Source organism: Scleropages formosus, chromosome 11, assembly GCF_900964775.1.
Source record: "Scleropages formosus chromosome 11, fSclFor1.1, whole genome shotgun sequence".
Classification (NCBI taxonomy): domain Eukaryota; kingdom Metazoa; phylum Chordata; class Actinopteri; order Osteoglossiformes; family Osteoglossidae; genus Scleropages; species Scleropages formosus.
In genome coordinates, this window is record NC_041816.1 from 3,441,291 (window position 1) to 3,465,138 (window position 23,848).

Here is a 23,848-nt window from a genome sequence, read left to right on the forward strand (position 1 = left end):
ATAACTGTTTGAAAAAATTGATGTGACCATGAATGAAAATTATTAAGATGGTGTAAGAGATGAGGCTGGAGAAAAGAGGTGCAGTTGCCCGTTGATGAAGGCTTTTATTTGCCCTTAGAGCGGGGAGAAGGAAAGGGATGGAAAAGGGGGACCAGGGAACAGGTAGGATGAGGTTTCGTGTGGGACGGGGGGCTGGGAGAGTCGGGTCGGTCGGGACGCGGACGTCGTCTCTGGGATCGGGTTCGAGCTCGGGTTCATCGTTCTCCTCCTCGGTTTCTTCTCTCTACTGCTGGGCACCGGGGAAGAAATGGGAGTGTAATCAGCCCCAGCTGTGGCTGCTTTGCTCCCATCTCTGCCACCTTGGCGTGCTACAGATGGTTTTTGGAACCCATCGCAGCAGCGACGATGTAGGGACATGGGTAAATTTACAGTTTTTTACACCTATTTCTGCTGCCAGTACTGAACTTTAATGAGGTGTGTTAACTCCTCATCGTACAAACACAATCGGGACCAGAAGTCTGTTTGTAACTAATTTTGTTCATAACTCCAAAATCACTTTTACAGCTAACTCACAATTTATAAACAGCTTAGTACTGACATCATCTGACTTATTCTAAAATTAGGGTCAGTAAAAATCTTGACTTCAGCTATAATAAATAAAAATGCTAGACTTTATTACTTTGTATTTTAATTATAAGCTATTATTATTATTGTTGTTGTTAAAAAATACATTGCCTCCGCAAACTCCTGTTTAATAATGCGGATTGTTGACTGGGTAATTCCATAAACATGTACAATGTTTGTCGCTTTCTATTCACTTTTGCCTCAATCACAATAGTAATATTAGTGGTAGTAGAAAAACATGCGAGCATCAGGCACGAGACGTAAGCAATGTGAAAGCGAGTTGAATTAAAGCCATTGTAGGTGGGTGCACTTTTTTCCCATCTATGAGCCTGGCGGATAAACTGGGATCGTTTTCACTCTGCGGGATTTTTAGAAAATGGATAAAAGATGAAAAAGCAGTTGAGATAAATGAATGTATGAACAGGGAAAATGTTTGTATCTTTGACAGTTCGTAAATGAAGTGTTCATAACCTGAGTCGCCAGGGCGTTTTTCAACATGTTCCTCTGAGACGGTGGACTGATACGGTTGGCAGCTCTGCGGCTCGTGGATGTTTATCCGTGAGCCGCCAAGGCGGCCGTGGCAGTGTCTTCTACCCTCACTCTGCGTCCTTGGGCCAGACTTTAACTCCTTTATCATCAGCAGGTACACGTTTCGCAGTGCTGCTCGACGTCAGTTTTGGAGACGCTCATCAGATGTTCTTTCTCTGGCTTCAGGAGGCCCACGGCTTGGTCGTTTATTCCTAGCAGATTTGCGACGGTGGGTGGTCTAGAAGGTTCTCTGGCGTGTTAGAGAAGAGCCACGGTTCGCACGTGCGATGTCACCTAGAGGTTAATGCAAAAGTGGCAATAAACCCCGCTCGCCTCCAGCCTCTCAAGTCCCACCGTTGCACCCAGCCACCGAGGTCGGACCGCTCCGTCTGGATTTAAAGTTACACTCCCGTGTCACCGAGATCTACCGGTAGATCCAGCAATGACGGTACTGCTACTGTACATCACTTTGCCTCTCTGTTTGCAATCAGATGGAACGGGGCTTAAATAAATGACCTTCTTGGGACGGTCGGGAGTGTTGAATTTAGAGCGTGCAGTAGGGTGAAGTGATTTTTATGGGGAAAAAAGTTTTACATCTCAGTTTGCTCAGTGTCTAATCTCCTGCCACCAATACTGTTCTGCAGCCCCTTCGTAATGGAAAAAAAAAAAACCAAAACCTTTTTGTAATCTTAATGCTGACTTTTACGTATTCATACCCATGCTGTTTGTTTTATGCAGCTCCTCCAGTTTTAATTTGTACCATTAACATGCCTGTCCCTTCGGCACAGGATGGCACTGGTGGTCTTAGAATGGATTTGTTACATTTTTTCTCAGGATGGGATTGTTTTTTTTTTCAGATACACGCATGTGCAAAAACAGGAACATTTATAAAAAAAAAAAAAAAAAAAGTTATCCCAGCATGTGCCGGGGATGGTGAGTGACCTCGAGGAACTGTGCATGATGATATGTCTTTACTGCACACAAGTGACATACTGTACGTGAGCGACCATGAATAATTGTTGGATTATGTGGAAATTTGCCTCTTATATTTTTAATAAAAAGAGGTGACTTTTTTAAAACGTTCTTCATTAACACCCCGGTTTCCAGGAAGAGCGGATCATCTATTGATCACTTAGGAGGAGTATATCTCAGGTGAGACACTTGTGGTGTCCAGGCCGCACAAGGACGGTGTTCTCGCTCTGTTCCTCTTCTTACCGCGGTGTGTCGATGTACCGGAAGCCAGGTACCTGTAGGTTCCTCTCGTCAGCAGGGCTCTTCGGTTACCGCGTTCATCCGTGTGATGGACTTTGTGCTTCGGCCAAGTTCCCTGTTTATGTGCGGCCTTGGTACATGGCTGCTGAAATGCACACTGTGTTTCTACAGAACAGCCACTGGGGGGCGCTCTCAGGTCTGAGGTTTTCCAGCTAACTTTATTTTGGTTTTTTTTTTTTTTTTTTTTTTTTTTTGAAACTACTCACTCCATGTGAGCTGATTTCACACTGCCCACAACTGCTTGTCCTGAGCAGGGTCACAGCAACCTGGAGCCTAACCCAGCAACACAGGGCATAAGGCCAGGGGGGGAGGGGACACACCCAGGATGGGACACCAGTCCATCACAAGGCACCCCAAGTGGGACTCGAACCCCAGACCCCCCAGAGAGCAGACACTGGTCAAACCCACTGTGCCACTGTGCCACCGCACCCCCTTTGAATTGGTTTCATTTTAAATGAATACATTTTTACTTTATTTTCTAATATATTTCAATGTACAGAGTAGTTATAATTGTTATTCTTGAGCACATTAATTCTAATTCAAATTCAAATTTTCTTTGTCACATACACAACCATCCTTAGTACGGCGTGCAGTGAAATGCTTTTCCGACTGCCCGTAATACATACTAATAGTAGATATAATAATAAAAATAAGGCAATACAAATAAAGTAGAAATTAGAAACACACTACAGAAATATTATAATAAAAATGGGATAAAATAAGTAAATTAAGATAAAAATATAGTGATCTAAAAATGTGGAATGACAGAAATATACTAAAGAGATATTAGAAATATACAGCAAAATAGAATGTATTTGAGGAGCGAAATTCAATACGGTACAGATCTATTCAAGTATAGGAATGGAATGTAAAGTCCAATATTACAGGTTAAATAAGAAAAGAAGTGCGGATTAATGTGTTTTACTGTGTTTATCGGTGTCCTGTGATGGACTGTCCGTGTGTCACGTCCTGTGCTTTCAGGATAGGCTCTGGACCACTGCGACCCTGCGCTCAATAAGCAGTTGTTGATATGAATAGATGGGTTTGTTCCTTTATTTGTCCACGTGGACCTTGAAATGAAAGACCCTTTATTGAAAGGTTACCATAGTAAGTACCATGTGTTTTAAGTAAATGAGCTGAAGGATCATTTGTGAATTCATCTAAATCCACACATCATCTGAAACCACTTAACCCCTAGGGGTTCATGGGGAGCTGGAGCCTAACCCAGAAACACAGGGCGTAAGGCTGGAGGGGGAGGGGACACACCCAGGATGGGACACCAGTCTGTCGCAGGACACCACAAGCAGGGCTCGAACCCCAGACCCACCGGAGAGCAGGACCCAAGCCAACCCACTGCGCCACCACACCACCATGTCCCCCCTTCATCCAAACCTTGATTCAATTTCACAGATTATTTAATTATCAGCATTGTATTAGTCAGAATATGGGCGAGGTGTAGTGTCCTGGTTGAGGCTCCCTTGCACTCAAAGGACGTGGGTTCAAATCTCACTTCCTGCTGCAGTACCCTTGATCAAGGTACTTACCCGGAGTTGTCCCAGTAAAAATTACCCAGTTGTACTGATGAATAAATGAATGGAACTTTATTTATCCCAGAAAGAAATAAAATACAACATACATACAGACACACATAAAGCAGCAAACATATAAAGAAGTAGAAAAATTAATGTTAGAAAATGAAATAAACAGAAAGATAATAATAGAGGGTTAAATCATTGTACGTAATTTGGGGTGCAGAGCTGATATTGTTGGTGAAAAGTAGAATAACTTAATAAATTATATTGCTGCTCCTTTTGGACAGTTTCTCAGTTTTGTGGATATTTTCTCAAATAGCTGCTATGTATGATGGTGTGTCTCTGCGGGAGGGAAAGCTCAGATTGCTGTGCCGCGCAGGGGTTCGACAGCACTGCAGCATGTAGAGTTCCCCCGATGGGCTCCGCCAGGGAGCTGGGGTACCGTTCGGAGGGTTGCATGATCGAAACCCTGGCTCTCCTCTGGAGGACAAGGTCACGCCCAAGTGCTGATGCGGCGCGGGGATGTCGACGCCGCCGCTGTAACCGGAGAGGCTGAACCGGGGGGTGGCTAGGAGTCTGCGGGGAGGAGGGGGGGTCAGGCAGACGGGGGGCGGGGTGCTCGAACCTGCCCAGCGGACCCTTCATCCCGTGCTTCCCACGGTCCGTGTCTCCCCGCGAGCGGGTGGGAGGCGGAGAGAGAGAACTTGCTGACTGGGCCGTCAGCGTGACTCCAGGCTGAAACGGCACAGAGAGGATTGGGACGCCTCCGCTCGGGGGGTCTCCTCTTCGCAGCCCGCTTCTCCTTCGTAGACCCCCGGGACGGGTCCCGACCCCCTGCGTGCGGCACCGGCCCCGGCCTCCCTCGGCGGAGCGGAGCAACGCCCTGTTTGTTGTGGGGACGCTCCCCCCCGCAGGCTGGGTTCCCAGGGGCCCCTGGGCTCCGACAGTCTGGCAGGTAAGAGGCCATTTCACCTCCTTAAAGAGACTCTGCATTCGATCATAATTGCGCATGAATATGGAACTCGTGGAACCTCCTGCCTCAGCTCCCCGTCATACTGGATTTGGACTCATGCGTTATTTATAGGGTTGAAATATTATCGATTGCACGAGATACGCGTGTCCCGGAGCAGCTGGGATCGGGCGCCTGCTGCGCCGGAAGGTTCCGTGCTCTCGGATGCCGCGGTGGGAGCCGTCGCAGCGCGAGCCGCAACGTTGGGCAAGAGCTTCCTTAAATAAAAGCACATGCCGTGCCTTCGGGAGTGAAACTGCACTGTGTTTACACATAAGGGTGTGTGTGTGTGTGTGTGTGTGTGTGTGTGTGTGTGTGTGTGTGTGTGTGTGTGTGTGTGATGGGCGGTGTGACGATGTTTCTGAGGGAGGGTTTTAAATGCGTGATGGTCCTCAGTTCCCTTTCCCTCGCTATGGTTTCCCTTTCGCTCCTGACTGCTCCGCCACAGCCAGGCCAACAGGTGGCGCAGTGGTTAGAGCCTCTGTCTTGCTATTGAACCCTTGATCAAGGCACTTACCCTGAAATGATCCAGTAAAAACGATCAGCTCACTGCACACACCTAACACTAAGCTGCTTTGTAAATGTCATATGAATAATAAATGCATACATAATAACAAATGAATAAATAGCAGGAGAGCAAAGTGAACAATAGCTTTAATAAAAACAAGTGTCCAGCCTCCGTCCGTTTTTTATTCCCTGCTGCCTGCGCTCCAGATGTGACCAAGGGGGTCTTTCTGAACTCAGCTGGACTAAATCCAGCATCTTCTTAACCACTCGGACGCGACGCGTGCTCCTTCTCCCAGGATGCTTTGCAGTTTCCAAGAACATTGACCGTGATCTAGCTGGTAGAACACAGGACGGCGCAGTCCAGTTTGCACCTGGAATCTCATACCATTTTTCCCTGCAAAAAAAAAAAAAAAAAACAGTAGGGTTGAGATGCCCTTTCGCTGCCGTTTATTTCTCTTTAAATGCCACCTCATTTGCATGAATAGGTCACGGTGTGACGGGAAGGTCTTCGCCGGCTGCTTTACGATCGACCCATCCGTTGGTGCGGAAGCAAATCCTCAGGTTTATCGAATCCCGACTTTTTTAAAAAAGGTGAGGAGAGCTGGAACATCTGCCCCACTTAAGTTGAACACTGGCGTCATGTCACTGTCCACAGGCAGTTATTATTGCTATTATTTATTAGACATTAATATAGTGCAATGGACTGGAGTTTGTACACTAAGCTATACTACACATATACTGTTTATATGTATAGATACATGAATAAGTAATATATTTTAACATATTTTGAAAGAACAAAACCTCTCCTAGGGCACCCAATCAAAATTTTTTTCTTTTTTTTGAAGATTATATCCATAGTTTTACTGATACTTAATAGCAGCATTTATATGAATAATTATATTTATAATTTCCTTATTCGTTTAGCTGATGCTTTTTTCCAGAGCAGCAAAGCGTTATACACCCAGGTAATTTTTACTGCATCAGTTCAGGGTGAGTGCTTTGCTCAAGGGTCCTATAGTAGGCGGTGGGATTCGAACCCAGGACCATTGTCGGGTCACAGGTGAGCTATAAACTAAGAGCCTTTTCATTCTCTTTGAGATGAAGCCATTGTGTGATGTCAGTGCCTTGTAGGGTGTCTACTGTGGTAAACCTGAGTGTGGTTTGGATGTTGGGTCTCAGCACTGAGTTCCAGTGGGTTGTGGAGATGTGCGATGTGTGGGATGCGATCTGGTGTAATACCAGTGCCTGTGTCCCCCTGCTCCTCTTCATCCTCCTCCGCCTCCTCAGTGTGTGGAAGTGATGATGAATGAAGTCAAATGAGGGTCCTAAAGCGGAGTGTGCCCCTCCCCAGGGGCCTGTCACGGGTGGTCATGGGTTCGAGGCCGATTTTCTCCAAACAGCTGCTTCTGCAGGCCCCTCCGTTCCATCTCGTCTGAAGGGGAAGTGATGGAGCCCTTTTGTGCTGCGCTCCTCATCGTGTGACTGATGAGCCTTTAGCCGAACATATCGCGCTGCCACGGGTTCGACACGGTCACACTTTCCCCCGCTGCCAGCGGTATTGTTCCCGAACAATGGCCTCGGACGGGGGTGGAGGAAAGCGTCCGGGTGCAGGTGCACGACGCACGTAATGTCTTTGTGGTCCCGTCGGAGCGGGAACGAATCGTGGCGGCGTTCCCGATTAGACCAGGTGATGGGGTGTGGCGACAAAACCTGTTTCCAAGGCAGGGTTCGGATGCCCTGGGGTTGTGAGGGGGGAGTACAGTTTCTGTGGACAAGGAGAGCAGTGTGGAGAGTGTGTGGAGTGTGGAGTTACCTGACCGCCCCCCCCATCCGTACCTGGAGTCGTACCTCACCCGTTCTCCCGGTGCGTCTGGGACAATAGCATTGATTCATACCTGCGAGTGAGGTGTCCACACAGGGGCTCCGTAATACCTGCTCCCCCCCACCCCCAACTCGTACCCTGGAGCGCCAAGACTTCTTTGGTGATGTTGTAGCTGAATGCACACGGGTGTGTGTGTGTGTGTGTGTGTGTGTGTGTGTGTGTGTGTGTGAAAGAGAGAGAGAGGACAGGAGGGTGGTCTGTTTCAGAGTGGGGGGGGGCGTGTACTGCTGCTCAGTTAGGCTCCGCCCCCTCCTCTCAGCACTTGCGTTTGGAAGCTGAGGAGCGGGAAGCTGTTTTGAACAGGATTCGAGCTCCGGGGAGGCCGGCCGCAGGAGCACCGCTGCTGGGGGGGGGGGGCTGTCGCAGCCTCACGGGAAGGATGTGGAAGCAGGTCTATGCCCCCCCCGCCCCCATCCCTGCCCTGGGGCAGCTGTCGTACCGCACACCCGGCAGGTCAGTACCTTTCTACTGTTGTTCTGGCAGCTGCTCTGGTTACTGCAGCAGCACCGGCGAGGAGGGCAGTGTGTGTGTAAGCGTACGGGGCTCTGCTGCAGACAGCAGGGAGTGTGGTGGCGTGGGTGCGAGGGGGACGCTGACTGCAGAGCAGGGCGGTCTTCGGGATCCGTGTTCCGCGTGAGTGTGTTTTATACTTTGAGGGGTGTGTATCTTCATCTTGTGTTCTGCCTGGGAACTGCTTTGTCCTCTGGGGTGTGTGTTTCTTCGTAGTGTGTGTAAGCTATTATTAGTGTCACGTTCATCCCTACTTCAAGCGGAGGAGTTTTTCCATCAGTCTCTCACTCTCTGCTGCTCGTCCTCCTGTCTCGTCCGGGCTCTCGTACCGCGGTAACGCTGCGTTTCGCTCAGGGTTACAAGGAGAGGAGTTGGTCCTCGGGAGGACTCAAACTGGCGGTGCCGGGATGTGATCCTGCGGAGTGCGTCTGTGCTCGTCCCGGAGGGCTGCGTGTGTGTGTGTGTGTGTGTGTGTGTGTGTGTGTGTGTGTGTGTGTGTCGGGAAACGCTCCCGCTGGGCAGAGCAGCCCTACCCTGTGTGGCTCGAACCCCCTCCGCCCAGGAATGTGCCCTTTGCTGAGAACAGTTCTCCGCAAACACAGTTCTCTTCAGTTTTTAGAACACCTGGCACAATTGGGCAGGGGAACAAGAGGCTCCCACACACACACACACACACACACACACACACACACACACACACACCCCAAAGCGCTTGGCTTATGAGTCACTGCTGATGATCTGTGGCTTCACTCTTCGTTTGAATTTTCTTTACAATCAAGTCAATGTGTTTCTCAGCAGGGTGGCACGGCAGGTGGTGCTGATCCCCTCTCGCCTGTCGGGCTGGCTGTGGGTTCGAATCCCGTTCAGTCTGTGTGGAGTTTGCACGTTCACCCCATTTTTGAATGGGTTTCCTTCAAAAACATGTGTTTTAGGTGATATTTTCACTGTAATTTCTGTGTGTGTGTGTGTGTGTGTGTGTGGGTGGGTGAGATTGCCCTGTGATGGACTGGTGTGCCACCCATTGATGATGTATCGACAGATCTTTATCATAAGCAGTGGCGCAGAACTTGAGTCGTACTGCTCTCTCACTTCATTATAACTTTCGAAAAAAGTATTGATCAAATATGAAAAAATGAAAATGAGTAAAACTTTTTTTTTTTTTTATCTCCGTGGGCAACATTTTCAGGCAGCTGATACAACAGATGTTAACGTCCAGCGTTGGCATCGCACCATGCGATTTCAGAGGCGCTCGTGCTGCGGTTTACTGTGTTTACACTATTTAGCAGAGTGCCGTCTGCGCTGTTCCCAGTGTTTTTCCTCTTTGGTCGGTTGCTGTTGGCAGCAGTCGGAGAGCAGCTGTACATGGGGTCCTACCTGAGTGTGTGTCTATTTCACTTTGGAGTCACAATTTTTGCAACTAATTATTCAGCTGATATTTTTTTTAAAGCAACTTACAGTGTTAAGCTATTCACTTAATTTCCTCATTATTCAGCTGGGTGGTTTTACTGTATCAATTTAGAGTAAATGCCTTTATTGAGGGTATTACAGCAGGAGATGGGATACAAACCTGGGTTGTCTGAGTCCAAAGGCAGCAGCTGTAACCACTGCACCACCTGCTGTTGCCTTCTCTTCAGAAGACCCAGGTTCAAATCCTTTCCTTGCTGAAGCCGCTCGATGCAGGTACTCACCTCGAATTGACACAGTAAAAATTACCCAGCTGTATAAATGTGTGGGTAAAGGTGTGTATGTGGCTTTGGGGAAAAGCATCACACAAATCTGTACAGAACATATAAATAGTGTATAAGTGGTATTGCATGTTTGCATTAAAATTTCCACATTACAGAGCTTTTACAGGAATTTAAGCATGAGCAGCTAAACACACACACATTTGGTGAAGCCACTTGTTCCAAGCGGGGTCGCGGCGAGCCGGAGCCTAACCCAGAAACACAGGGCGAAAGGCTGGAGGGGGAGGGGACACACCCAGGACGGGACGCCAGTCCATCACAAGGCACCCCAAGCGGGATGCGAACCCCAGACCCACCAGAGAGTAGGACCTGGCCAAACCCACCCTCCTCCTGCAGAAGAAATGAGAAATATCGGCCAAAACTTAATAACTCTGCTAAAATGTAACATCCCAGCCGCCTCCTTAGGCCCTCCTCAGTGGTGAAAAGATGGTTTTCCCAAGAAAAATATAATATGGCTTTAATATTATTTAATAGAGGGCTGCGGTGGCGCAGTGGGTTGGACCGCAGTCCTGCTCTCCGGTGGGTCTGGGGTTCAAGTCCCGCTTGGGGTGCCTTGCGGCGGACTGGCGTCCCGTCCTGGGTGTGTCCCCTTCCCCCTCTGGCCTTACGCCCTGTGTTGCCGGGTAGGCTCCGGTTCCCCGTGACCCCGTAAGGGACAAGCGGTTCTGAAAATGTGTGTGTGTGTGTGTGTGTGTGTGTGTGTATTATTTAATATGGCCAGGTGCGTGCCGCCCTCAATTGCACGTCACACTCTGGCATTTGGAGCACGTCATAAAGAGCAGCGACCCTAAACTGTCACCTCCCTTTGTCTCGAGTGCAAAGACTCACCGTTGACTTCTGCGTAACACCGCTAATTGGGGTGTGGCGATCACGTCATCCTCAGTGCGCACTTTCTACGTTCACCGATGCCAGCTCTACAGTTTTTATCAATTATTCCTCTTCTTAGTCGAAACAGAAATAGTCACATTTGGTCTAATTACCAGATAGCGATTAAGAACTTATTTCACAGCATGTGACGAATACAGTGCACTTAACTGTAACATTTTGATGCAGTATGTTTTTCGTGACCCCTAAGAACATTTGTAAAATTATACTATACCTGCCATTAGTACTATACATTCTTTTGAATTATGCACTAAATGTGTTAGTGGGGGGTGCGGTGGTGCAGCTGGTTTGGCCAGGGCCTGCTCTGTGGCGGGTCTGGGGTTCGAGTCCTGCTTGGGGTGCCTTGTGATGGACTGGCGTCCCATCCTGGGTGTGTCTCCTCCCCCTCCAGCCCTGCGCCCTGTCTTGCCAGGTTAGGCTCTGGCTTGCCACAACCCTGCTTGGGACAAGTGGTTTCAGTCAGTGTGTGTGTGTGTGTGTGTGTGTGTAAAAGTGTTATTGCTAGACACACACAGCACATAAAAGACAGTACAGTAAAGATCCTGGTTATTGCCTCCAAATGCATCAATAGAACTTCTCCCACACACTTACAAGACTTGATCATTCGCTACACCCCAACCAGACTGCTATGCTCTTCTACTTCTACCCGCTTGGTGGTCCCACGCGCAAAAAGTAAAGCACGGAGGTTCTCGGTTCTGATTCCGCTGTGGTGGAACAACCTCCCCCTCTCACTCAGAACTGCTGAATCTCAGTCTACATTTAAAAACGGTCTGAAAACTCCCCTCTTCTAGACTCACTTCGCCCATCATCTCTTAAGTTCAAGTAAGGTATAAATGTTCACGGTCACGCTCGGATCTAGCTGTTACAGAGCTACTCCTGCAATGTAACGTAAATGTTAATATTTATCTCAGAAAAAAAAAACTACTGGGAAGATGATTAGGAATTGGTGATATTCTTATAAAGTTTTATGCAGCTAGTTGTGTGATGAACCCCTCCTGGGTGTGTTTCCTCCCCCTCCAGCCTTGCGCCCCGTTGCTGGGTTAGGCTCTGGCTCCCCGCGACCCTGCTTGGGACAAGCAGTTTCAGACTGTGTGTGTGTGTGTGTGTGATGAACATCGGTGCATTTGGTGAAGGAAGCAAACTAACTGTACTTAAGAGCCACAAATCTGCAGCTGTGTCTCTTTTTGCTAATGCAATGAACACATTGTATTTTCTATGAGATGTATATCACTTTGGAGAAAAGCGTCTGCTAAATGAATACATGTAAATGTAAATAAATATCTTTTTTCAATTTAGACATTTAAGATTCAATTTGCCACTTTACGACGTTTTTTACATCTGTGGCCCTCAGACCAGTTCGCACTAATGATCGCAGCCATTGGCCACAAATGGTTGCACAGCCCTTGACTGGCAAATGAATAAACTTGGGGACTTTGGGCCCCAGCTGTGTTCATAAGATGGGAGCAAGAATAGTGTGTGTTTTTTTTTTTAGATTGCACTTTATTGCAATATACCCATGTGAGTTTTGCAAAGTTACCTATTAGCACTGTCTGTGTAGTGGCTCTTCCTCTCTGCGTAATTAAACTTTTTCACCGAGAGCCAGCGGCTTACAGCACCCATGCTGGGACCCTGGGCTGCCCCCCTGGGAGCCCTCTACAGGACAGCAGGGGTACTGCAGGCACTTGGCCACCAGGGGCCCCAAAGAGGAGTGGAGAGTGAGAGACAGGAGGTCACTGCTGGGAGGGGAGTGTACTGGGGGGAGAGAGAGAAAAAGTAGGTGTAACTGCAGCAGGTGGTGTAGTGGTTATAGCCCCCAACTTGCGTTGAAGGACTTGGGTTCGAATCCCACCGAAGTGCTGCTACAATTAGCAGTTATTATTGGGTCACTGCTGCTTTGCCAAGGGTCTGCATCTCAGATGAACCTCCCTTTGGAGCATCACCAACACCCCTCCCATGCTTTTTGACTTGATGTCTTTTTCCAAAGTGTCTTCCACTGTTACATTTGCAATCTAAACTACTTTCAATACTTCACTATTACACAGCTGGATTTTTTTTATAGTTACTATAATTAGTACTGTGCCTCCTTGCTGACACTTTTGTCCAATAAAGTTTAGCATTTATACAATTTTTTTCAGATGTGTTTTTTATTCTACCCTTGCCCTTGGGTGCTATTAGTAAACATGGTTTAATAGGCATCTTTGTCCAAGGCAACCTTTATTATTATTATTATTATACACACCCTGTCTGAAACTGCTCATCCTAAGCAGGGTCGAGGCAAACCAGAGCCTAACCCAGCAACACAGGGTGCGAGGCTGGAGGGGGAGAGGACACACCCGGGATGGGATACCAGTCCATCATAAGGCACCCCAAGCAGGACTCGAACCCCAGACCCACCAGAGAGCAGGACCTGGTCATACCCAGTGAACCTCTGCACCTCCCCTTATTTGTAATATATTATTATTAGTATTACAATATTTTATATTATATAAAATCAATATAAAATAACAATATAATAAAAAGAATAACACAAAATTATGTAAAGTTATTGATATTATTATTGTTGTTGTTGTTGTTATTAGTGCTGTTGCTTTTCTTCAAAGCTGAATAACTCCATAGATGTCTGTTTTATTTTGCTTTTATTGGGAGTGATTTAGTGGTCAAAGCAAGTTTGGTTTAAAAAAAAAAAAAATACTCTGCAACAAACTTCTGGTTCCAGTTGTTTTAATAAGTTTAGGAGCTGGTGAATCTGCTGCACTCCAGACTGCCTGGCTCATTTGATTCTGTATTTTTTGTCTGAGAGGTAAGTTTGTAGCTTGTTTAAATTTATTGTAATATTGCTTAAATGCCATATTGTGTAAGACGCAGGTTGCAGCGGTGATGGAATAATAAATCTCAGCTGCACTCTCCCTAAATTCTCAGAGTTATGAGAATTGCTTGGGGCGGATCTCCAAGTGCTCTTTTAAAGAGAACAATTTATTTTCGTCGTCTATCTATCTAGGGTACGTCTCCTTCTGGAAAGGAAGACCCAAATCCGACAGGTCTGTCTATACGACATCGGTATCAGTTTTAGTTGCCTTTCGGTGTTCCGTTTGCCGAAGTGTTGCTCGAGTGTTTGTTTCCTTTTAGACTGCTACTTGTTTGCAAATGTTTGCGAACAGAAGCAAACAGCTTTTGCGAACAAATGTTGGCCGATCTGTTTACCACAAATACTTGCGCAAAGCACAGCCTGAAGAGAGAATGAACGGCACTGGAGGGACGGGCTTGAGGGAGACGTCTCGGGAGAGGGGTACCGCTGTATCGGCGCACGACGTAAAGCGTTCTGCAAACAAGGATCGCTCAGAGTTACCTTCAGCATGGGTAGAGAGATTTACATTTTTGTTTACAGTTATATTTTAAATTACTGAAGGACTTCACTGCACATGCTGTTTGCCCTTCGCTTTATCTGGATGCACGATGTGCTCTCTTGGAAGAGGCAGATTTGCAAGACATCGGGTTTTGACCCGTGGTTATTTTCATTATGCTGTCATAGAAATTTTCTAAATACGTGGTTAATTTACGTTGTAAATATTTTGCACAATCGCAATATTGGAATTGGCACCGGTGCTTGCGTGCACCCAGCCTCACGCCCTATGCTTCCGGGATAGACTCCGGCCCCCCCGCGGCCCTGCGTCGGACGAGCAGGTTAACGACGACAGATGAACGAATCGATGACTATTCAGGGTCTGTCTGTAATACTGACATTTAATTTGTTCGCTCGTGAAAGGATCTGCTTCGCGAATGCCGGCTTTGCGAGGCGTAAACGTCACGGGCTTCTTCTGCTCATTTATATGAGGCGTACAGGAAATCAACGCGAAAAAAAGATAGTTGACATGTTCCATCTATAATTTATGGAAGACTTTTTCATTTTCTGCCGTTGGAAGATTGATGTTCCTTAGAGAAGATCAGACGGATGACTCACAAATGGCAAGCGAGCAGGTGTAAAGCGTGCACGTGTGTGTGTGTGTGTGTGTGTGTGTGTGTGAGAGCCCGTGTGTGTGTGTTTGACAGCCACTTATTCATCTTCCCATGACGGGAAAAAAATGGATTTCTGCGTCTGGTGTGACACGGCGAGTGTTTCCCCGGATAATGTTTTTACTGAAGAGAGGAGTCATTTGTCTGCAGTCAATTTGTCTCTGAAGATCATGGAAGTTTAATGAAGCTGTGAAGAATTTTCTGTGGCCTGAATGGGAAGTGAAGAAAAGGTGTGTGTTTTTTTTTTTTTTTTTTTTTTTTTTAAACGACAGATATGAGTCAAAGAGAGCTGAAATTTCCCATAGCTTCGGTTATGATACGAAGGAGATGTTTTTTTTTTTCTCTTGCAGCAACTAAATGACACATGACAAACGGTTGGTCTGCAGATCCCGCGCAGTCGGGTCAGCTGGGCTCGCTTCGCGATCGACGGCCCGTCCCGTGGCTGTCGGTTCCGCTGACGGAGGTTGCGCTGCGCGTCTCGCCAAAAATAACCGCCGACTTTTGAGAGCTGTGATGCGCGGATGCCCCCAGGTTTGACGTCTGCTCTTCGGAGTCCGATTCACCTGGACGCGGCCTCGGATACTAGACGCACGGGCGCACGCACGCACTCATGTGTGCACATTTGGAAATGCGAGCCCGCCGGAAACACTTGGGTGCTACTTGGGAGGGCCCCGATGTGTATGGAGAGATCGATTCGCTAACGTGCTGCTGGAGTCCACCGGCGTCTCGGCTCTTGAATTTCACTACGGTATGCGGAACCTGAGCAGACGCGGCTAGAGACCACTGTGACCGAGGGGCTCAGTGTGTGTAACGGGAGCAGTCCGAGGTGTGGCACACTGGACAACCTGGACCCTGGTGCGCTCTTGGTACTTCTCTGGCGTCATTCATTGAGGGATGATTTCTTGCAGTATCTACATTTGGGTCTGTTGAAATACAGTCACTTCTACTATGACACAACGGTTGTGTTCTTACGACACACCACCGTATGCCTAATTTGCATGCCGAAAAGGAGGGCCCGGTGGTGCAGTGGCTTGGACCGGGTCCTTCTTTCCGGTGGTTCTGGGGTTCGAGTCCCGCTTGGGGTGCCTTGCAGTGGACTGGCGTCCTGTCCTGGGTGTGTCCTCTCCAGCCTTTCACCCCGTGTTGCTGGGTTAGGCTCCGGCTCCTCGCGACCCCGTATGGGACAAGCGGTGTCAGATGGGGTGTGTGCGCCCATGCCAAAAATAATAGTTTCAGTTGGGACAGCGGTGCCAGTGTAGAGCACACCAAAATCAGTAATCACCGTCCCGAAAACATATTGAGCACCGAACATGAAATAAGATGACAGTGCAGAATTCATCGCAGATAAGCGATAGAGCGTGTAGAAATGCAGCTCGTGACTTTAGCCTTTTTTGGGCCAGCAGAACGCTTCCTTACACTTGTCGCTTTGGTCAGCCACGTTTAACTGTAACGCAACAGATCAAAATTAAATGCGAAATCTAAAAAATCTAAAAAAGAAAAAAATACTATGAACCATCGCTTAGAAGCTCGTGACTGAGAATCCCACACGTCGGACACACATCTTTATCTGCGGTGCTTGGAACGCGCTCGTATTATTCCCGAATCACAAGTCTTTGCGTTACAGAAATTGCATTCCTCCGTTTGTTCACATCCCTCCAAATCACTTAATTAAAAGAAGCATTATAGCAGAACTGACGGCGTTTCTGTTATTTCCCCAGTGGTCCTCAAACGGGGTTCATCCAAGACATGTTTAAAGAAGTCTGGCACATCACTTTAGAGTAGAAAAACTCAGTATTTCCAATAATTACAGTTATAATTACCAGTTCATGGCTTCTGCATTATCCATCGTGGAAGAAATGAATGTTCTGTATTGTATACCAGGGCGTAATATGAGATCTGCGCAAATAAATTCATGTGCATGTAAAATGTGCCCACTGTCAGTTTTGGAAGGGCTTTATGAGGTATTCATATTCATATAATGTGTGGTGGAAATAAAGAAAGGAACCACGTCGTACTCAAAAGGCAGTCGTGACTGCAGAGCTCAGTTGTTTAGAGGAATTGTCTCGTTTTCTCAGGGTTTGTGTATTATTATTATTAAGTCGTAACCTCTAAATGTAAAGAAAGCAGTTAATTTTCGTCCGTTATTTTGATTAGCATTCATTATAATAAATGGTATAATTGGAGTATGTAATATATAATTGGAGTCTGAGTGATAGGACGATTTAATTGAAAATTTCAGTTTACTGAGGGATTCTTTATTAATTTCTGAAAGGTCAAGGAGAGAGAGAATAGGGAGGAGAGAAAGCAAAGTGAAAGACTGTTATTTGCAGCCTTGTTTTTACGCTAATTACATTGTTACTGCTGTTAAATGCAGTCAGACTGTGTCTGGGAGGTTTCGTCCCCTGCTTTTGTCCTTCGTGTTCGAAGTGTCCGCCGTCACTGCGATCGAGTCCATCCGTCTGGTCTCTGCTCATCCTCTTCTTTTTTCTCCAGCTTTTCCACGCACCGCTGTCTCGCAGAAGACAATCTGATCTTCTCGTCACATATCCGAAGCACGAAAGCCTCCGCCTCATCATTCGTGCTTCCAGTGGCAGTTTGTCACCGCTTCATTTTATTTATAATAACAATGCACATTTTTCTTAACTCTTTCAGCACGGTGTAGGTAGCTTGTAAATGAAGCGGCAGCAAAATACCAACCGCATTGCTTCCTGAGCCAGAGCTCTTAGAAAGGCCTCATTTTCTGTAAAGCACCATTATTGATATGAGCATATGTGTCAGTGTTCATTGTACTGACATAATCCTCATGTAGGCAGCGATGGATGGAGACATTGTTTAACCTAGGTGGATTAATAAAAGTACAACTCGTGTAGGATCGCTGCGATAACTTGATGCATTCTGGTGGTAGGGAATTCCTCAGGGATCCAAGGCCTCGTTGGCTTTCAGTAGCGCTTCTTCACATCCCTTATCGGTGTCATTAGCTCCTCATTGCCGGATCAACATTTTTCCTTAGAGGGCTGAGATGCCGGATGAAGGTTTCATTGAGTTTTCCTTGATCTGTTGCACATGTAGGCAAACTCAGGCCCTCTCTTCATTCAGAAGCTGGAAAACCACGTGCAGTAATAAAACCACGCTTCCGTGGTTTCCGACCTTGAAAGGGCGGAAAGCGGAGCGCCAAAGTTGGCCAACGCAAACATGATTTCTTTGTATCCTTGTTGTTTCTCTGACTGCAACAAAACAGGTGTTGCTCTAAGAAAAAGAAAAGAAGAGGTGAGCTGTAGGCGGTGTGAAGGTTATTCGATGTTGCCGTGTTTATTTGCAAGGTCAGCCGCTCCAACGCAGAGTTGCAGCAACACAGGAACATCACCCTTGACTGTTCTGAGGTTGCTCTCCAAATGCAGTTTCCCAGCGTCGACTCTAGATCGTCTTATTTGATACGCAGCCATTTGTGTAAACGCCATTATACACTCATGTCTAATCATAGTGTTAATTTGTTGTCTGACATTTAGCTTCCCACCAGTTCCACACTTTCCATTTAAAGGTCCTGTTCTTGAACCGGATGATCTTGAACCTCTTTGCATGTTTTTTTGCACGTTGTGGTGTATCGGAGAGATGAATGAATGTGGTTTGCAGTACCCTTCATCCATTAATGCTTTAGCTACTTGGTGCGATCGTCGTTATGATGATTATGTGTGGCACCTCAAACTGAGGTTACTTTGAGTTTTTCGGTCTCTAAGCCCCTCCTCGTAAATTATCTGAGCACGAAGCGAAACTTGCACTCCATCAGTGTCGATCAGCTGATCTCCGGTTGAGTACTGTGCTCAGCGGAGTGCTGACCGATGGATACAAGCGAGAAAGTTACAGAAAGAGCGATAATGGATGGTTGGCCGAGTTGGTTAAGTAAGACAGCTGGCAGCTGAGGAGAGGAAAAAAAAAACTCCCAGCCACAGAGATGGAGAGAAAAATAAACCTTTGGGTGTCCAAGTGCCAGCAGCAGCCCACCCTTCCTGGGAATTCCAATGTGGTTACAGAGGACTAGATGTGTTTATAACTAAAAGTTATCAGTACAGGCAAGACAGGAGGCAGAAGTCATAGTCCAGGCCCAGATGGCTTATCCATTGGGGGGAGTGTCTGGTGGTCTATTCTCGGCTTTAGGTGGCATCAGGAGAACGTTGGTGTGCTGGTACCGATGTCCATCTACCGAAAAGCTGCAGTAACCAGATGGGTTATCAGTGCCAGTTTGAAAACAGCGGCAGAGGGGCCGTCTTTCACAGAAGCAGGCAGTGTGTTGCATAATTTAGGTGCCCTGTAGCTGAATGCTCTGCCACCATGGGGGGTGTGGGAGGGAGAAAGAGCGGTATACAGAGATCCGGTAGGCTCTGTGTAACCTGCTAATTATCGGGCGTTTGGACGTCCGTCTCTTGTCTGTAAAATGATGTGAAACATAAAGGAGCTGGACTCTCTGAGCCTGCACTTCCTCAGAAGATGAGATGAGTCAACATATTTGCCACACGTGCTCTGTGACTGACTGAGCCAGCACTGCAGATGCAGCCAGATGCAGCAAGCAGATCCTCCACGAGGGAGATGAGTAGCTGCATACGCGTACCCTTTGTGTATGAAACCGGTCATGGGTTGTGGCTCAAATGTAGAATTGTGGAAGCGCAAGATCTCCAGCGGTCTTCCGTATCCTGCAGCCACATGGCTGGGTGTATATTAATTTCTACACCATGTGACTTGAAAACAGAGATTTGTGAAGGGACACAGTGATGGTGATGCACCACTCATTTCCTCAGTTTACATGCGTGATGGAATTGATCTTTTCAAACAACTACAGGTTTTTTTGAGTCTGGTAACACTGTGTTTGGACCCAAAGGTCACAGGTTTGAATCCCACCTCTGGCTGTAGTACCCTTGAGCAATTGCTCCAGTAAAAACTACTCAGCTTTATAAATGGGTAAATAATTGTAAGTAGCTTAACATTGTAAGTCGCTTTGGAGAAAAGTGTCAGCTGAATGAGTAAATGTAAAAGTCTCAATAATAAGGCATGGATGATCTTAAAAAATGGTTTACTAGTTAGGTAGAATCTCACCAGATAGAATCTCTCAAGATTTTACCCGTTGCAGATGGCTGCCAATTAAACTACTAATCCTAGATTTATAATGTGGAAACAGAGATAAATAAGTAGATAAATAATCTAAGCAAATGAATGAGGTTTTTTTTGTCATATTTATTCATTTAGCTGAGTCTTTTCTCCAAAGCAACTTATAATGTTAAGGTACTAACAGTTATTTACCCATTTGTACAACTGGGCAATTTTACTGGTGCAAGATAGGGTAAGCACCTTGCTCAAGAGTACTACAACTAGAGGCGAGGCTCAAATCTGTGACCTTTGGGTCCAAAAGCAGCAGCTCTAGCCATTATGCTACTAGTTGTCTTCACCGTCTGCAGGGCACCTCAACTCTCTGTTATCTATCTTTATGTTTAAAACAGGCCGGCCAATAGTCCCCTAGCAGAGGTGCTTGGTATTCTAGAACTGTCATGGGAGGTAAAAGAATGGGAAGGCACCAAGGATAAGGTATATGGTGAATGACATAATAATAATAATAATAATAATAATAATAATAAAATGGTGAATTTTTTTAAATTAAAAAATTTAAAAAAGTGGGCCCAACAAGGTTTCTGAATCCAAGTGATGTTTCATCACATTGAGCGATGTTAAAATTTTTATAATTTATATATGGCACTAACCCAACCACCCGAAAACCCAACCTTTCAAAAAAAACACCATGCAGTTCAAAAGTCATTGAGCTAGTCCCTCTAACTCTGACGCTATTGATGAATTACTTGAAATGACCCATTATAAATATTTATGGATGTGTAAATGTTGTGCAGTTGATTAAATGAAGTTCTGGTGTGACCCACGTTGAACAGCAGTAGATTTTTGTGGAAACAGCACAGCAAAGATCTGAATTGGACCTTCAAGTGGTAATGTTCAGACTATGGAAGTTGATTAGATACGAAAGAATTGATGGAACATAACAGTAGCGTTCAAGAAACTGTTTGGCAATAAAGAATAAGAGCAGAATGTACTGTAAATGCTTCCTTTGGCTCAGCAGGTGATGCTTTAAACTTTGTTTTTTTTAAATCTAACCTTTCCCAAATTTTCTTGCAGCTCAGCAACTGCAAGTAGTAGTGATTATCTTTGCCTTTCAGTCAAAAGAGCGAGGCTTGAATCCCTGCTCCTGCTGTAGTACCCTTGGCCAAGGACCTTACCCTGAATTTACTGGAAAAAATGCTCAGCCGTATAAATGGGCAAATTATTGTAATATCTCAGTGTAAAAACCTAATATTTTAAGGCAATTTGGAGAAAGAGAGTAGATAAATAAATAAATATTATCGATAACCAGTACATAGAGGTATTCCAGAGAATCCTGCTTGGCGTAGTTGCTGTTTTGAAATCATTACAGGGTACGGTACTGCTGTCTTGCTTGCTCAGGCTTCCACACGGATCATTGGCTCAGATTTATTGGAGTCGTGACCCCAGTTTCTACTGCAGAACATAACTGAGAAATTTCGATTCCAAGTTGGATTTTTTTATGCAGTTTATTTGTCATAATTGCAAAATCCGATGTTCATGGGACGGAATGCAATGCAAGCCGCATGGATTTTGCATTTATGGGGTAAAGTGCACAATGAAGAGGTGCACAGTAAACAAACTGTACGCTGAGGAGTTAGTGAATATATGGCCCACTTCCACCTTGAGCCCAAGGGTCTGGTATTTCTGCCTTTGTCTATTGTTCATAGACCTAATGCATTATATTGCTTCTCTTTCTGAACCAAATCTTCTGGTTAAGTGTCAGGGGTAGCAGGTGGTGTAGTGGGTTGACATGCTGCCCTGAACTCCCAGGTTCAAATCCCACCTCCTGCTGTAGAGTACCCTTTGGGCAGGGTACTTTACTGAATTGGTGAAGTCATTTAACACTGAAAAGTGTCATCTACATAAAATGCATAATATAATAAGTGTGAATGGAATGCGCTTGGTCATTTAGTGACACAGTAAGGCTTTGGAAAGGGTAGAAAGAAAGTGCTCAGTAATGCCAAATGTCTTCTTTTACACTCTTCCAAAGAACAACATCCTAGGAGGTGATCTGTGCTGATGGAGCCCGTTTGTCATTTATTTTGCATGGAATAAATATGTAAATACTACAGCGAGGCACTAAAACACGGTCCCGGCGTCTGTAGGCCCTATGCAAGATGTGGGCAAGGCGGTGACCTTTAAGAAACATCTCAAGAATGCAGCGGAAAAAGATCAGATCTCTGGGATTAACCTGCGAGCTAAGCTTTATTGGATCTACTTGCCCCAAAAGTCTGGGCCTCAGCAGTATCCCTGTCAAAGTCTGTAAAAGAGTCCTGTGCACATGTTGAAGGTCATCACCCACCCACGCACACACCCATCACACACACCATGCACTTTTTTGATTCCCATCTGCGAGCATCAAAACAGGAAAACCTGTCTCCGCACCCCTCCCCCGGCTTCCTGCCCCCCACCACCACGCAGCGCGGCACTTGCTCCGGACTTTTCCGTGAATTCCCTCCAGAGCCCAACATAGCCCAGGAATGTGCACTTTGGAAGCTTAGAGGGGTCTGTTACTGAAGCTGAACACAACCGGCCAGAAAGAAGGCTTTGCTTTGCACCGGGGAGACGTATGTTCGACAAATAAACGCTGAAGATTTGCAGTGAAAAACCAGGCAATTTGCGGCAAAGCAGCTGTGCGCCAATAAACAGCTTTCTTCATACAGAATGTGTATAGAGAGATGTGTCTCAGCAACTTTAACTTCTTACATGTGTTTCTTTCACCAGGAGCAATTTTGCATGCCATGGATCTCCTGTCTACTCCCAAAATTTACATTATACCATTTTTCACAATTACCATAGTATTTCCTATCAATTCTATGTGCTGCGACTCATGTCATGCCCTTGACAATGTTTAAAATTTTCTACTTTCTACGGATTCCATATAGAGCTACCCATCTAAAGTGACATCAGACAGTTTGGTTGCTTTGGAGACTAGTGTCTCCCAAAAAAAAATTAAATGAAAATTATTTAACTGGAGACTCCAAGCACAGCAGCTTGGTGCTTTTGAGCTGTTTTTATTAGGCAGTATGAACAACTGAGATGTTAATTTACGGTGTGGGGTGGGGTTAATTCCATTGCTGTTTCCCCATGACGATGTTCCTGCCCCCACCGCCAGTGACGAAAGCACCCTTCCTGCTCCGCCCCAGATGGGAATGGGATCAGGGCCACCCTCACGTTGTGTAGGGCGTCCAACAAAGCGGGTCCGATTCGCGCCGCAGCGCACGTGTGACTCGACGGTGTGCCCCGCATCCTGCCGGATTAATGATGAAAGATGGGTTTTCTCTGTGCAGCAGAAGGGGGGAAGTCAGGCGGGTTGCGAGCGATGTCTGTGAGGTTGCAGGCGAACTGGACTCAGAGCTCTTTTGTGGTAGAGCAGTTGCTGATGAGCACCTCGGGAAAGGCCATTGTTGGTGCCACGAGTCGGTATGCGGAGCAGAGTGTAACAGCATTAAATGAAAATACACACCTGGTCAGATCTGTTATTCAAATGCTTTTTTTAGCACGACGCAATCCAGATAAATATTGTTTTGAAGGAACCAGAATGGATTCATTTTCACATCCTGTGCAGTTCGTCTGCCAAAATACACGAAAAAAATCCCTGTCGTAATACAAAGAGATCAGAATCGGCTCCTGTGGGGAGTTCAGCTGTGTAGGAAAACTGCACCGAGATGCCGAAACCACGGATTTAACGCTCATCAGCCTAAAAAGTTGAGACCCCCGGCGATGCACGTGTAGGTTTCCGCCTTCTCATAATGTCTCTCATTTGCCTTGATGGCTTGAGCCTTAAACATCAGAGCATCTTCCGCAGTCCGACCAGACAGAACAACATAATTTGGTTCGATGGCGGAAATCAGGCGACATGGCATCTTGGGAAATGTTCCAATTTTATTTTGTGGAACATTTTGCGTTTCTTTAGATTTATTAAATATTGAAATGCATATTTGGCCATATACAGAGCAAGCAGTAGAGGTCTGCGGTAATCCATCTTCTGGCCCTTGTTCGCTCAGTTTTATAATCATCAACAGAACCTACAGCTACAGACGAAGCGTACTGTTAAACTGTAGTGCTGGAGAAGAATTTTAAGGACATCATGGAGGTGAAGGAAACAGATGGATCTTAGATCAGATTAGGCCAGAACTCTCACTGGAAGCACAACTGATGAGAGTGGCATTGTCACACTTTGGACACTTCATGAGAAGATCAGATTCTC

At 46.2% G+C, this 23,848-nt stretch overlaps 1 protein-coding gene across 7 annotated transcripts in view; it reads left to right on the top strand.

Annotated features, from left to right (window-relative positions):
- Positions 1 to 23,848, top strand: part of LOC108934644 (pleckstrin homology domain-containing family A member 7-like) — an 86,276-nt gene that overhangs the window by 16,727 nt on the left and 45,701 nt on the right. The window contains exon 1 of one of the 7 annotated variants that reach the window (XM_029256105.1): positions 7,636 to 7,807. The exons of the other annotated variants lie outside the window; for them this stretch is intronic. Within the exon in view, the coding sequence (XP_029111938.1) occupies positions 7,734 to 7,807 (74 nt within the window). The 5' untranslated portion in view covers positions 7,636 to 7,733. Of the gene's footprint in view, positions 1 to 7,635; positions 7,808 to 23,848 lie in introns of those variants that run through there. 7 annotated transcript variants of the gene reach the window in all.